This window comes from Ornithorhynchus anatinus, chromosome 6 (genome assembly GCF_004115215.2).
Source record: "Ornithorhynchus anatinus isolate Pmale09 chromosome 6, mOrnAna1.pri.v4, whole genome shotgun sequence".
NCBI lineage: Eukaryota > Metazoa > Chordata > Mammalia > Monotremata > Ornithorhynchidae > Ornithorhynchus > Ornithorhynchus anatinus.
The window spans coordinates 41,687,822-41,703,888 of NC_041733.1; the positions used below are offsets into that span (position 1 = coordinate 41,687,822).

Consider the following 16,067-nt stretch of genomic DNA (forward strand, 5'->3'; position numbering starts at 1 on the left):
TAAGCACTTAACAAATACCAACATTATTCCCCCCGTGAGATGATCAAGAGCTACTTCTTCACCCTCTTCACTCCTACACTTTATCCCAACAAGGGTATGGTGAAGTGGAATTAGGCCTAGGGATTTTGAGCCCAGCAAATAACAATGATAGTATTACGTAGCCCATTGTCTAAACAAGCCCCATGCAAGCGCTCAATATTTTGTTCTTCTTACCGTTTCCTCTATATGTGAATCATTTTGTATGTTTGTCTTTCCCATGTAATTGTACCCTTCTTTTGAGCAGGGAATGGCTATTTTGCTGCTTTTGTACTTTCCCCAAGTGCATAGTAGAGTGCAGTGCAATCAGTAGGTGTTCAATAACTACTACTACTCTGCAGAGACTGTTTCCGGTCAATTACTTTCAATAACTATTGTGCTGGGGGACTCTAAGGTTTCTCCTGACTCTTTTCTCCTGCTGGTTCATCTTTTTAGCCGTTTATGCCGTTCAGAGACTTGACAGAGTCCTCAGAGAGGCACCGGGAACTAAAAACATTCCTGCAGTTTAAGCAAATCCTCACTTCAATTGCCTAGGTTGCCCACCAGGCCTCCAACCCAGATCAGTTAAGGTAACCAGAAAGTTTAGGTACTTTTAGAAGCAGCGTGGCTCAGTGGAAAGAGCCCGAGCTTGGGAGTCACAGGTCATGGATTCTAATCCCAGCTCTGCCACTTGTCAGCTGTGTGACTTTGGGTTCTCTGTGCCTCACTTACCTCATCTGTAAAATGGGGACCCCATTTGGTACAACCTGATTATCTTGTAACCCCCCCCCCCCAGGGCTTAGAACAGTGCTTGCACATAGTAAGCACTTAACAAATGCCATTATTATTATTGTGGGATTTTTGAGGCCTTATCATTGAATATTTTGGTTTTTTCCAAATGCTTCTGGAGCATTAACGATCAATCTCCTGCCTCTTCCCTAAAGAGGTCTATATTGTTGCGGACCACCTCAAGATGGTGATGGTGAAGCCAGCCTCAAGCCCAAGTCACAGGACCTGCGCCACGTGAACTGTAAAATGCCTGCGCCATTACCTGTGCCATTCAGACTGTAAAATGGCCACGCCACGTGAAACTCCTTTACCATGCGCCACTTCGGACCTCGTGCGCCACTCTCGTGCGGGCCGGTCCGGTGTCATGGGATCATGAAAGTGCTTCCTGATGGCTACTGTTACTATGTGTGCCTAGCCCCGATTGGTGCCTTGTGCCAGCGGGGGATTCCGCTGTACCAATAAAGCTGGCAGGGCGGCCCAGGATCGGGGCGCTGCAGTCACTCGTACCCCACCGGGGTGAACAGGCCGCTCGCCACTTTCCTACTGTCCTGTTCTTTGACCCGTTCTCTCGGAGTCTTTTGTCTCTTCATTGACTGAACGGACCCTTCCTAATTTGCCTAATTTTTGTCGATAACAGTTTTGATGACCACAAAGGGACCCTGTCATGTTGATTGACTAATTGCGCATGAGGGAACGTGGGATGGTGAGTTATCCCCGCTCTGACAAAACCCTACTAGGGACACTGGAAAGAGCACGGGCTTTGGAGTATGAGGTCATGGGTTCGAACCCCGGCTCTACCACTTGTCAGCTGTGTGACTTTGGGCAAGTCACTTAACTTCTCGGTGCCTCAGTTACCTCATCTGTAAAATGGGGATTAAGACTGTGAGCCCCACGTGGGACAACCTGATTCCCCTGTGTCTACCCCAGCGCTTAGAACAGTGCTCGGCACATAGTAAGCGCTTAACAAATACCAACATTATTATTATTATTATTAAAAAGCACAGTAACTGATAAGCCCAGACCCCGCTTTTAGGGAAGCCCTGGTAGTCCTTCGGTGGGGAGGCTCCTAAATTTAAATTTTGGTGAACGTCGAGGTTTGAGGGCCTGGGTGTAAGCGCTTAGCAAATACCAACATTATTATTATTATTATTATGGGTGTACGTTGGGAAAACTCCTGTGCAAGTGGAGTCGAGGAGGGTCGCGGACCCTGGCCGACATTGAATACTGAGAGCCCCAGTGTGGCAGTCCAGTGGGACTGTCCAAGAGTCCTCATCGGTAGGGCTGTCTGGACAAAATGGGGAGTAGTCACCCCGAGCCGGATTGCTGTGTTACCTGTGTTTTGGAATCATGGACGACGGGTTGCCTTCCCCAGAAGAAAAAAAGGATCAGAGAGATTTTAAAAAAAAAAGGAGCGACCAAGGCGAAACTAATTTGGTGCTGCCCGGACTGGGAACGTTTAACCGATGAAAAGGGTCTTTACTTTTGGGCAGGGGAGGTATTTTTGACCCTTCGGCCCTCGAATCGCTTCTTACCTTTCTCCCCCCTCGTAACTTTCCTCAAGGCCCGCCGCTGCTCTTCTGGGTCTCCCGGGTCTCCTGTCTCTTGGACCCTCGGGCCCGAATTTTCCACGTGGAGCGTGTTGTGGCGTGGCCTTGTCTCGGATCCTCGGGATGGACCCGGTTATCCGTTCGATTAATGACCAGAACGAGTCGGGTGGCTGTGAGAGGGCTATGTACACTGGCTGCTGCGGTGTGCTCGCCCCCCGTGCTGCCGCTCGCCTCAGGCGCCCCGGCCTTGTTCCGGGAATGGTGGGACTGGCTGCTCGACTCCTGGGGGTATGGACTTATTCTCTTTTGTCTTTCCTTTTCTTTTCCTTGCTGTGAAGGAAACCTCTGAACCCGGGAATGGTGGGACTGGCTGCCCAGATCCTGGGGGCATGGACCTCTTATCTTTTGTCTTTTCTTTACTGTGTAATCGCAGCCTCTGCATTTCGTGGTGAGATTAAGATGGGTCTAAAGAGAACTCATCTGGCATTCCACCTTCCCACCGTGCCCAAAGTTTCTTTCCTATAAACGAACCACTGTTGATGGGGCTATTAATTCAAAATTGTCATTAAAAAGCCTTGGGGAGGGGGGAGGAAAAAAAAGGGCAAAACAAATCACCAGCTTTACAGGGGTTTTGAGGATAAAAGTTCCTTTCAATTCAGGAACTACCCGTTGGTTCACCTTTCTTTGTTGCAAATAGGCATTGATCTCAGGAAAAATTGCAGAAAAAATATATTTCTATTAACTAATCTTCTCATTATTGGGAAGATAAGAAAACAGGTATTTGACCTATGAGTAAAGGTTCTTTTCCAATGGGTTTAGGTACCAGGCAACACTTTATAAGGTAGATATTCCTCGTTCCCCTTTCGCCTAACTTGGTGGAGGGTAAATATGCTCAAAGGAAAGTGACTTAATTTTTCTTCTTAATAACTTGGAGGGAAAATATGTAAAAATTTGAAATATTCACAAGGATTTTAGAACCAAAATTTGTACATGATCCTTGCCTTTTGAATTCATCCTGACATTCCCCTGGAGTAAGTCTCATTAAAAGAAGGATGCTTTGGGATCCAGAAAATATATATAAAAAAAGACAGTCAGATGTTGTAAATTTAAAGAACAATTATGTGCTTAATAACAAAACTAGCAGAATTTAATGTGTATTTTTGTAATAGGTATTCCAATGGTAGTAGTTGACGGCATAGAGCCTTGGTTTTGTCTAATTTTTTTTTTCTCATACCATTGTTAAAATACTTGTAACTATAACTGTAATGCTGGAAGTTTGGTTTTGGTTTTTTTGTAGGTTCAATTCAGATGCCAAATGGAATTTTATCCTAAACAATGGGAATAAGAAAAGTATATGGGATTTTTAAATGTACATAGGTCTGATAAGCCAATCTAGGAAACCAGTGGGGTGAAATTGGAATTGCAGAATCTTATCATTTGACCTTCCTCTGAACCAAACTAATTGAATGTAAATGTTCCAAACTTTATAACCTTGGAAGTACTGGAGTTGATTGAAATTTTATAGCTTTTTAAAGGTGCAGTTTCTTCAAGTTGTTTGCATAGCAAAATGTTCACTGAGCTTTGACAAACATGTTTATTCAGGAAGAGGTTGGGAACTGTCTTTAGTGGAATATTCACACTATGTTTTACTATGGGTACTGTCTTTAGTGGAATATGCATTTGCATTACTGTAAGTTTGCAATGTATAGTCTTGCCACAGAGCGTTTAGTTTAATCTAAACAAAGTTCATGTGGTGGTAGAAAAATTCTTGAAATGCAAAGCTGGACAATTCTTGAAAGGCAAAGATGGGTATCTTAACCTGCAGTACTTTGTAGTTGTACAAAAAGCTGTTTGGGAAGAAAGGTTTGGAAATTTTCACGTGTGTGGGTATGCTGTCTGATAAGTTGGGTTCAGCAATTCTGTCTTTGAGGCGGGGTAGGGTATTCCATTGTTCTTTGGGGAGCGGTAGGTTTCTGTTGCTCCTGGATCCCTGTACTCGGCCTTCTCACCAAGCCCTTTTATGCCCTTCTGACAGCCGGGACCCTAGAGCCCCTCCCGTGGGATACCGAGACCCGGCGAGCTTTTGATCCTTTATGTTCTGCATTAGGAACTGCCCCTGCCCCTGGGCTCCCTGATTATCCAAAACCTTTCCATCTGTTCGTCCATGAGCGAGTTGGGATGGCGCGTGGGGTCCTCTGCCAGTACCTCGGCCCTTCCCTTCGTCCGGTGGCATACTATTCCCTGCAATTGGATCCTGTTATTCAGGGCCAGGTCCCCTGTATTTGTTGCATTGCAGCCGCCCGTAATATCCTTGATTGCGCCCAGGACTTGCTTCTGGGGCACCGGGTCATCATACACGCCTCGCACGACGTTGTAGCCCTTCTTCATTCACGGGCCACACAGGCATTATCTGCCGCCCGTATGACTCATTACGAGCTCACCTTGATTGGTAACCCCACTGTCACTGTGGAGCGCTGGTATCATGAAAGTGCTTACTGATTGGTTACTATGTGTGCCTAGCCCCATTTGGGTGCCCTGTGCCAGCGGTGGGTTCCGCCGTACCAATAAAGCTGGCAGGGCGGCCCGGGATCGGGATGCTGCAATCACTTGTACCCTACCGGGGCGAACGGGCCGCTCGCCACTTTCCTACTGTCCTGTTCTTTGACCCATTCTCGGAGTCTTTCGTCTCTTGATCAACTAAACGAACCCTTCCTAATTTGTCTAATTTTTGTCGATAACGATATGAGGAATCCCATTACAAGGCGGGGGCATGGAGTGACACAGAATGAGTAAGGAAATGACAGAATGATAACCAAGTCATAATTGCTACCACACCAACTCCCTATTGGATCTCAATCCTCTCAGGCTAGCGAGACAGGAGACCCAGGCTAGCAGATGGGGCCCAGCTCAGGATCGCAAGTAGGTCGGAGTTTACCAGTGCTGCCGGATGATGCCCAGCTATTCTGGTAGCTACTTCAGGAAGCCTAAGAAGAGCAGGGTTGGAGAGAGGTGTGGGACATCCAAGCACCCAGAGAGCAGGCTGGCTCCTGCCCAGCACGGTTTGGAAGGAGGCACCCCCTGGGTTCTGTGACTTGCCCGAATGAAGCTTCTAGCCAATTCTGAGTTATCTGCCTACCTTTGCTTAGGTTCCTGGTCTCCATCTGTTGGTTTTTTCACCCCCAGATGCACTTCAGCTAATGCAAGGTCTGGTACTCCATTCATTCCCTTCTGCTCTAAGGAGCTGGCCCTGATCAAGGATGGATCCAAGGACGTAGTTATAACAGTGGCTCAAGCGAGGTGCGGTGATAGGAGCAGTGTGGCCAAGTGGATAGAGCACGGGCCTGGGAGCCAGAAGCACCTGGGTTCTAATCCCGACTCTGCCACTTGTCTATTGAGTGACCTTGGGGAAGTCATTTCACTTCTCTGTGTCTCAGTTACCTCATCTGTAAAGTGGGGATTAAGACTGTGAGCCTCAAGAGGGACAACCTGATTACCCTGTATCTACCCCAGTGCTTAGAACAGTGTTCGGCACATAGTAAGCGCTTAACAAATACCAACATCATCATTATTATTATTATTATGGTGCTCTGCAAACTGTAAGCATTCATTAAATACAATCCATTGACTGATTGTCAATGGATTGTCAATTTTTCTTCCCGTTCCCAGTGAGGTATAGAGTTGGTGCTGGTCTCTCTCCCCATTACACTGTCAGCTCCTAGCAGGCAGGGACTCTAGTTGTTTCCCTGATAATACTCTCCTGAGTGCCTACTCTACTAAACTCTGCTTGTTTGCATTTCCCATTTTGGCCCGAATGCTATTCTGGAACTAGGAAAGATTCATCTGCCAATAGGAGGTTGTTTGTTTAGGGTGCCCTTTGGTATTGGAAGAATCAGTTCCTTCACAGTGCTCAGCATGACTTTTTCTCAATGTAGGGTTTGCAAGAACCAAACTGCATGTTATAAGGGCATATGTAAGTGCTCTGCACACAGTAGACACTCAAATCAATCCAGATGAAAGGATGACCCCGATAAAGAGTTCCTATTTAAAACTTATATTTTGATGCAGTTTTGAAGAGTTTGCTGCATGGACTCTTTCTGGAACACAATCTTTTCCCTCCCTGATTACAAAAGGTGGAATAGAGGAAAAACAAGGGGTGGATTGTGTAGATTTTCCACCATAAACCACAGCCCTTTCTCCACTTGCAGATGCCAGGCACCATTAAATGATAAACCCATATTACATAATTGCTTCATGTGCTCTTAATTATATTTAAAATATTAAAAAATCTGGGTCACCACATTTAGCAGAAGAAAGCTAAGGCCCGGTGGGTGCTTCATTCTTAGGAATCGAAAGTGAATTATTACAAGAGAATGGGTGGAAGGAGAGGCATTATAGGAGGGTGGGACGAAGATAGATGACAGGGAAAAATGAATCGGACAACTAAGCTTACCCCCTCCGCTCTGCTCTCAAACCAAGAGTACATGGATTAAGTCTGGACTCTTGCAAGTTGGAGCAGGCCTGAGAGACCGGGGCCAGGAAAGAAAGTGGAGTTTCCTAATAATGGTGCAACAGGGACAAGCAAAAATAAGAAGAGAAGGTGAATACATTACCTCCCTCACTTGCAGGTGTGTTTCCACAGACACTTGTCTCCCGTGTGTAAGCCATCTATCAGAAAAGTACTTAATTCCCAGGTTTATCACCTTCTGCCTGGGTTTCCCAGGGAGGGCCACCACCATTTCTCCAGCTAGTGCATAGGTCTGCTAAATGGGCCCCGGGCAGGCATAATGGAGCCGGAGGAAGGGAGGTGATGGATGATCTGGAGTAGTAGGCTGGAGAGGACGGATTGAAGATTCTCCTCCCTGTGAGGCCCACTGAGTCCAGGCAGATCTCGGGACCAGAAAGAGGGTTATTGCGATGACCAGTGCTAATTCCCCCCACCTGGTCCAACAGCTCTTCAAGATTTTTCTGGGGGTTGAGCAGAAAGAGACCCAGAAAAACCCTTCCAAACCTAGACTTTTCCATGTGGTTTAGTTAGCCCGGCCAAGTGAATGCTCACAGTCTATCAGCATAATTGCTGTTTGTCTGCCCCAGTTATTTTTAGACCACAGTGGAAACGTTGTTGGGACAAAAGGAAACATAAATCACATCCGCGCCAGTTTTCCATATGGTCCTTGTGGTCCTGCCCATCGCTGAGCTCTGCCAACGCCTCCTCTCTCCCCACCACCAAGCCCAGTGGTGCTCCCCATCTCAGGGACAGGCTAGACCTGAGCCCCCATCTGCTCTGGAACTCAGCCTCAGGTGTAGCAGTGTTCCTCCCACCAGGAGGAGTCCAGGGACCCTAATCTTGGTCAAGTAAACGGTCTTTCCCCCGGAGACCTATAGGCCAGGGCCGTTCTGCGTCCTGGGGGGTGTAATGTTAGGTGAAAACACTTGCCTGGGATTTACGTCCAAGCGCTGAGGGAGACCTGCGGGAAGTGTTCGACTTACTTTGGTACTATTTCTAATAATAATAATGATGGCATTTGTTAATAATTATGGTATTTGTTAAGCGCTTACTCTGTGCCAGATACTGTAGTAAGCACTGGGGTGGATACAAGCAAATCAGGTTGAACACAGGTGGGAAATGCCTGTACCATGTGGGGCTCACAGTCTCAATCCCCATTTTCCAGATGAGGTAACTGAGGCACAGAGAAGTAAAATGACTTGCCCAAGCCCACACAGCAGCCTAGAGGTGGAGCCAGGATTTGAAGCCATGATCTTCTGACTCCCAGGCCTGGGCTTTATCCACTGTGCCACTTATAATGGGCCAAGCACTGGGTAAAGTGCTAGGAATTCCAAAATAACCAACTCAGACACAGTCCCTGTCCCAAATGGGGCTCGCAGTCAGGGAGAGAAGGGAGTGCATCTCCATTTTACAGATGAAGAAACCAAGGTTCAGACAGGTCAAGTGACTTGCCCAAGATCACACATCAGGCATGTGGCAGGACTAGAACCCGCATCTTCTGACTCCCAGGTCAGGGCTCTGGCCTGACCACCAGACCAAACTGCCTCCCTTGAAGGTGGCACAACTTAATTTTTCTCTACCAACTACCAACCTCCCTTCTGGGATTCCTGATTCGCTCCCTTCATTCACTCTTGCCTCACCCCACAGCACTTATGTACAGATCTGTAATTTATATTAACGTCTGCCTCCCTCTCTAGATTCCCAGCTCACTGTGGGCAGGAAACATTTCTACCACTGTATTGTACTGTTCCATTGTATTCTACCGTTGTATTGTACTCTCCTCAGCTCTTAGTAAAGTGCACTGCACACAGAAAGTGATCAATAAATACAATTGATTGATAGGTTGGCTCAAAGAGACAGCAGACCCTCAGCAACCCATCCCTCAGAGTCCAGAACTGGGGAAGTTATGAAAAGATGGCCAGGCCAATGGAACAGTTGGGAAAACACTCCTCCAGGCTCACCATCTCTTTATAGCGATTCTCTCAAAGAGCATGCACTTCTTTCCTTGTTTTAATTAAAGACCCCTCTCCCCACCCCATCCACCCCCCTAGGTCAAGCTCCTATTTATTGCTGAGTCATCCAATCAGCTCTAATTGGCCCCGTTTAGGTTGTCTCTTTCCTGGAGGGCCTTCACTCCCGAGTTGCCAGAATGTCTCAACATCCTTGGAAATTTCTCCTCAGAGTTTCCGTAATTCCAAAGTATCACGTAGGTTGTAGATCTGACTTCAAATGCCCACTGACCTTTTCTTTGAACAAAACAACAAGACCAAAAGCATCCTTCTTCCCATCATGTTTCATTCCAGGCGTCTCTGCCTCACCCTCTTCCTCCTCCCTATGTACCCGTTGCCCCGGGCTCTGGTTTAATATCTGTTCTTTTCCGACCAGACATAGCTTATTTATGCCTTCATTAGAGATTCAGGGGCTAAAAGCACTCTTCGCCTGTGTCTTCTCCACTCAAACCAAGTAGATTGCATCTTCTCTGTGAAAACCAAGTAGCCTATAGATGAGTAATTCCAGAAGAGGTGAGTTTGGGGACTTGATTATCCTGGGTCTACCCTAGTGTAAGCTCACAGCAAGCAGTTCGCTCATTATTACTAAACAACCTGGCCTTAATTTTCAGCTTTGGCTGGCTGGTGGAAACCCTTTCTACAACCTCCCTTCTAGGGGTAAGGAGATTCAGAGAGAGTGTGGCCAGGCTTGCTTTATGGCCCTGGAGAAGCCAGGTCATTCAACATTCTCTGCTGATGGCCTTAGCTGAAACTTGGCCCTAATTATTAGCTTGTATCTAGCCCAGCACTTAGAACAGTGCCTGGCACATAGTAAATGCTTAACAATTACCATGATTATCATTATTATTATTATTATTATGCTGTTGGGTTTCTGTTGAATACATTTAGGTGTTTATTTGCCTACTGCTATCTTTAGTGTCCTATCTCCCTCATTAGAGAAGCAGCATGGGTTAGTGGATAGAGCACGGTCTAGGAGTCAGAAGAATTTGGGTTCTAATCCCAGCTCTACCATTTACTTGCTGTGTGTTCTCAACCTGGCTCTGCCGCATCTTCTGTGTGACCTTGGCCAGTCACTTCACTTCTCTGTGCCTCAGTTTCCTCATATGTGAGCCCCACATAGGACAGGGACTGTGTCCAATCTATCTTGTATCTACCCTAGTTCAGTGCCTGGCACATGATAAGCACTTAACAAACAACATTTTAAAAATGCTGTCACTTAGTTGGTGCGTCAACAGACTACCATGTGAATTGCTTGCTGGGTGACCTTGAGCAAGTCACTTAACTTCTCTGTGCCTCAGTTTCCTTATGGGGGTTCAATACCTATTCCCCTTCCCACTTCAACTATGAGTCCCATTTAGGAGAGGGACTGTGTCCAATCTGATTATTTTATATCTACCCAAATGCTTAGAACACTGCTTGACACATATTAAGCCCTTAATAAATACTATAATTATAATAATAGCACCTTGGGTCACCCAGCCTGAAGAACTCTGGCCTGTAATCCTATGGATGTTGTGCAAGAAGAAAAAACATGGCCACTAAAACTGTTTGCAGCCCAATTTATTGTTATTCTTATGGTATTTGTAAAACACTTTGTGCCAGGCACTGTACTAAACACTGGGGTGGATTCAAGCAAATTGGACTGGACACAGTCCCTGTCCCATGTGGGGCTCACAGTCTCAATCTCCATTTTACAGATGAGGTAACTGAAGCCCAGAGAAATGAAGTGATTTGTCCAAGGTCACAAAGAAGGCAAGTGGCAGAGCTGGATTGATAAACCATGCCCTTCTGACTCCCAGGCCCGTCCACGAGGCCATGGTGCTTCTCTAATGACGGAGACAGGACAGCCTAAAGATAGCAACAGGCAAATAAACACCTAAATATATTCAACTGAAACCCAACAGCATAATAATAATAATAACAATAATGATAATTGTGGTAATTGTTAAGCACTCTATGGGCCAGGCACTGTTCTAAGCGCTGGGGTAGATACAAACTAAGATATACAGTCCCTGCCACACATAGAACTCACAGTCTTAATCCTGTTTTACAGATGAGGGAACTGAGGCACAGGGAACTGAAGTGACTTGCCCAAGGTCACTCAGGAGACAAGGGGAGAAGGTGGGATTAGAACCTAGGTCCTTCTGGCTCCCGGGAGTCTGCTCTATCCACCAGGCCAAGCTGCTTCTGTAAAGAGAGAAACAATCCAACAATAAATGGAGATGAGATAAAATAACACCAGGGGGCCTAGACCAGGGGGTTTCAGAGAGCCCTACCTTGGGGTACTTGCCCTATTCATCCCAGCAGTCCTGTGGGCACCGAATAAATGTTTTCGGAGAGGGAAGGTGTAGCTCCAGCTAGACAGTGAGATGGGGAAGAGCACAGCTGGCCTATTTGGCAGCGGGAAGTCTCTCTCATTGGCTCCTGGCCTGGCAGAGCAGCTGCAGAACCCCATTTTCATTCCCTGGAAGAGATCGGATCCCACTAGAACGGGCTGTTCTTGGTGATTTACACCTTTCAAAGAGTCTCCTTGCGAGTGCTCTGGCAACGTGAGAAGGCCAACATCTTTCTTCATGGGTCCAAGTCTGAGCAGTTGTTCGTCCTCCATTTCCTCTTGAAACCCTCCCAGCAGAAACAGAGTGGATCCCCTTTCTTTCTGCACTATCAGTTGACTCTGCCACCCTGGACGTCTCTCCAGAGAGGTGAGGAAAAGGAGAAAGTTGAACCCAACGTTTGACTTCCAGGGATGGGGCATTCTGCTGGTTCACTGCACTCACCAACTCACCATTCCTCCATCTCGCCTATCTCACCGCTGACCTCTCACCCACATCCTGCCTCTGGCCTGGAACCCCCCTCCTTCATTATCCGACTGATGATCACTTTCCCCACCTTCAAAGCCTCATTAACAGGCTTAGTGGAAAGAGGCAGGGCTTGGGAGTCAGAGGTCGTGGGTTCTAATCCTGGCTCTGCCACTTATCAGCTGTGTGGCTTCGGGCAAGTCCCTTAACTTCTCTGTGCCTCAGTTACCTCATCTGTAAAATGGGGATTAAGACTCTGAGCCCCTCATGGGACAACCTGATTACCTTGTATCTACTCCAGTGCTCAGAACAGTGCTTGGCACGTAGTAAGAGCTTAACAAACAAATACCATCATTATTATCTCCTCCCAGAGGCCTTCCCCAACTAAGCCCTCATTTCTTCTTCTCCCACTCCCTTCTGTTGTATTGTACTCTCCCAAGCATTTAGTACAGTGTTCTGCATACAGTATGTGCTCCAAAAATATGACTGACAGGATTGATTGGTTCAGCATGTCAAGAGGCAGCAAAAACAAACAAGTGAATGATAAGCTACCCTAGAATACACAATAACCCAGCGTTACAGTAAACGCTTCCGAAAAGGTAAAACTGGCAGATATGAGGGAGAGCCTTTTCTTTTTAACCAACTTGAGTTTATTAATTTAGAAAACCATGGATTAGAGTAAGTACATAAATAAGTACCATATTTAGGCACATGTCCTGTGAGCAGAGTGAAAAGGTAATATTGCATCTCTTAGTTTAAGTGGCTCAAATGTAAAAAGGCAAAACTGCAACTGCTAAATGATGTTTTCGGTTTTGTCATCCAAAGTGTTTCTCCTACAAATAAATACACAATAAGAACCACATCCATCCTGCGGCACACACAAAGGTCAGTTCACCTTTCTCCCCAGTTCCCACAAATGACACAAATGCTGTACAGTTGCCACGTGATGATGCATCTTCTCTGATTGTTAGCTCTTGGTCCCCAGGGCCCCCTCTGGCAGAACAGGGGGAGATCTCTAGGAGCTGTCAGCCTACATCCGCTAAGGCTCAAGCTCTCCCCTTATCCTGCTGGAGGGCTTTCATGAAATGCCTGGGGTGTTAGCAAGCGTGTATTTCCAAGTCAGGTACAGACTCAGAGGGCCTCTGACCCTTGTCTCTCCCCCGGCCCCTGCCGACGCCAGCGGCAGGTAGAGTCCACCAAACAGTTCTCTGAGGCAGACTTTGAGGCAGGTTAGGAAGTCGGGTTTTTCTGAATCCTAAGCTTTTAAGGGGGTGACATCCAAATTTTGCTTCTGGCTAAGACCCCGGGAGAGGGAAATCAGTGTCCAAAGTGTTTGGAGATGAGCTGAGGGTCCAGATTCTTTCTGCCCCCACTCTAGATTGTAAGCTCATTGTGGATGGGGAACGTGTCTGTTTACTGTTAGTACAGTTCTCTGCACACTGTAAGGGCTCAATAAATATGAATGAATGAAGGAATGAATACTTTCTGGTACTTGCCTTTTATAATGGCTCACACCCTGGAGGCTCTTCCAAGTATTTGCCTACCAGGCTTGTGGAGCATGCCCACGTCCAGGCATGGGGCACAGCTGGGGTTGGATGTATTTTTGGCATGTGACTTTCTGGGGTTCCTCCCTCACAGAAAAATAAACTTGAATAGCCTCTGTTGGAGGCATCCACAGGCTAAGACCCATACAAGCCACTGGATTTAAAGTGGAAAAAAAATAAGGGGAGATAAAGAGACAGCCGCCTCATCTCATCTGGACTTTGCATAACATCTTTTTGGAGGTTAGATGCTTGCCAGTTGGCTCTATAAGCTATATCAGGAACTGGGCCTGACCCCAGTGGACGATCGTTATTCTTTAACTCATCTTTAACTTATCTTCTGGACCCACCTGGTCTATTCACCTAAGATTCTCTCATAGGTTATAGAATCTATAGATGCGGTTGTCCCTGGGAATGTGGAGTTAATGGTGAAGAGGAGAGTCTTCAGAGCCCTGGGGGTTTGGCTTGTATTGGTGAGTGTTGCTTCTCATCATGCTGGGGCAGTTTTACTACATCCCAGAGCCGGGCTTTTAGAAGGCAGCGGAGCTGGACATCTAGTGGACCAGCTGGATTCTGCACTGTAGATAGGTCTTTCCCGGGCTGGGTGCAGGATGAGGCCTAGCCTTGGAGCCCTCTTCTGCCTTCCCCATTCCAGTTCTGGGCCTTCCGGCTAAACCAAGGGCAGGTCTCACCAACCCCTTGGAAAGGAGGAGAGTCGAGCCCTTAGATCAGGATCAGAACAGCAAGTGACGGACACCTCCTGCGTTTTGCCATCCATCTGGGGACTTGACTTCCTGGGAAGTTGGGATTATTCCAGGCATATGTTTAGGTGGTAGAGCCCACCCTGGGCCTTAGGTTCTTGCTACTCAAGAGCAATTCCAGGAGGGAACCCAGAAGATGCTAGATAGGCCGGGGGATGGAGTTTGGGACTTTGGTGTAAGGTGATAAGTTTGTCACTCTTCTGGGCAATGGGGGCTGACTCTCCCAATTCCAGGTCCAACATTCATTCAGGAGCCCCAGGAATCACCACATCCTTGTGACAGGACTCAGGTCACCCCACCCCCCCAAATAAACATGGGTAGGGAAAGCAAGAGGAATTGCCCTTTCGCAGCCTCCTGGGACCTAATTGATTTGGGAAAGACTAGCTCTCACGTGGGGCTCTGCCAGCCCTCAGAGGAGAACGCCCCCAGGTACTGAAGTGTCATTCTTTCGAGAGCATCACTGTGACTGTGATTGGGAGCCCCATGTGAGACAGGGACTGTGTCCAACCCAATTCGCTTGTATCCACTCCAGTGCTCAGTAAAGTGCCTGGCACATAGTAAGCACTTAAACACCATAATTATTATTTTTTATTGGGTTGAAAAGCCCATTTCAAGCCAAGCGCCACTTCTCTGGCATGCCAATTGTGTTTGCCGAAAACTAGAGGATCTCAACCCTGGCTCTGGGTTCCCGTGCAATACATCCAGGAGGGCAAATCCACAAGGAGCCTCAATGCCTCGATTTTAGCCAGATTTGGCATTGCTGTGGTCGGTGGGGGGAGAAGGGGAAATCGCCCCGCGCTGGAGTTCTATTTATTTATCTGTAATGACCCCAGAACGTTGTGGTTTAACCCACCCACTGCATGTCGAGTCCTGATTGGGCATCCATTTTGTCTTTTGTTTGAATGGCTTTTGGGGTGAAATCATTCTGGCCTTTAGTCGGTTCTTAACCTGTAAGGGAACAGGATTCTACGAGGAACTAGAGAAGTGTGTAGCCCTGGCGGTTTTTCTTCCCTAGAACTTCCCAGACTTCTGAAGAATGTTTAATGGTCTGACAACGGACCGTTACACACAAAGCAGCAAGTTATGCTGTGCATGATGTGAATAATTACGGCGTTATAGTTTGGGCTTTTAGGGCACTGTTGACTTAAGCAAAATAAGCCTGCAGGCCAGCTGCAGATCTGAGTTTCTGTAAGTTTTCTTGCTTTTTCTCCAGCCCCTTCCCACCCCCTCCCCCACCCCATATCCCCCCTCCCATCCATTTCAGCTCCCTAACAATGTCCTTTTTCAGGCCTCTCCAGGTACAAAACCTTTACCAAGTCTTCAAGCTCTGTCCTACACACACGGCTTTCACACATCTGGCTGATCTGAGCTTCTCCCTCGGTGAATATTTTCCATTGGCCTGGAAGTCGAACACATAACATTTGGATTAGCTTCTCTGAAGTAGGATTGGGAGAGGAGACCCATCTACCCAAGTCTCTCCCTGGTTGGGTTGGCTTGCCGATAATAATAATGATAATAATAGTATTTCTTAAGCGCTTACTATGAGCCAGGCACTGTGCTGGGGTGGATACAAGCAAATCGGGCTGGATACAATCCCTGTCCCATTTGGGGCTCACAGTCTCAATTAAAGGTGAAGTAAACTGAGGCCCAGAGAAGTGAAGTGAGTTGCCCAAGATCACACAGCAGACAAGTGGCAGAGCTGGGATTAGAACCCATGACCTTCTGACAGTGGGCAGAGTGATTCCAATGCTCTTCCGTGGGGACTGATGGCTTTTGTTTGAATCCAAAGCATACACCCCAGTAACCACCAGTGGAAATCCAGGGATAATCTATTCTCGGGGATGCAGTGGTGCCAGACATCAGTTTCTCCCCAGTGTCTACCCTGGTTTACCAAACTATAACTGGATATGCGGAGAGAGGTAGAGGGATGGCTTGCCCTGCTGATTTCAAGATGATGTGACTGATGAGGCTGATGTGGGAGGGTGAGGCTGGAAAGGTGGTTAAACTGCCGACACCCTGCCTCACCGTGCCCTGGTCCAAGCTCTCTGTAGCAAGGCCAGAGAAATTCCCATCTGCTGTGGCTGGTTAGTCTTCCCTTGCGCA

General features: G+C 47.2%; 1 protein-coding gene across 2 annotated transcripts in view; it reads right to left on the minus strand.

Annotated features, from left to right (window-relative positions):
- Positions 1 to 15,206: 15,206 nt before the first annotated feature.
- Positions 15,207 to 16,067, minus strand: part of CHRDL1 (chordin like 1) — a 77,541-nt gene continuing 76,680 nt past the window's right edge. For both annotated transcript variants that reach the window (XM_007666516.3, XM_007666510.3), the window contains exon 12: positions 15,207 to 15,363. In XM_007666516.3, the coding sequence (XP_007664706.1) occupies positions 15,233 to 15,363 (131 nt within the window). In that variant the 3' untranslated portion in view covers positions 15,207 to 15,232. The remainder of the gene's footprint in view (positions 15,364 to 16,067) is intronic.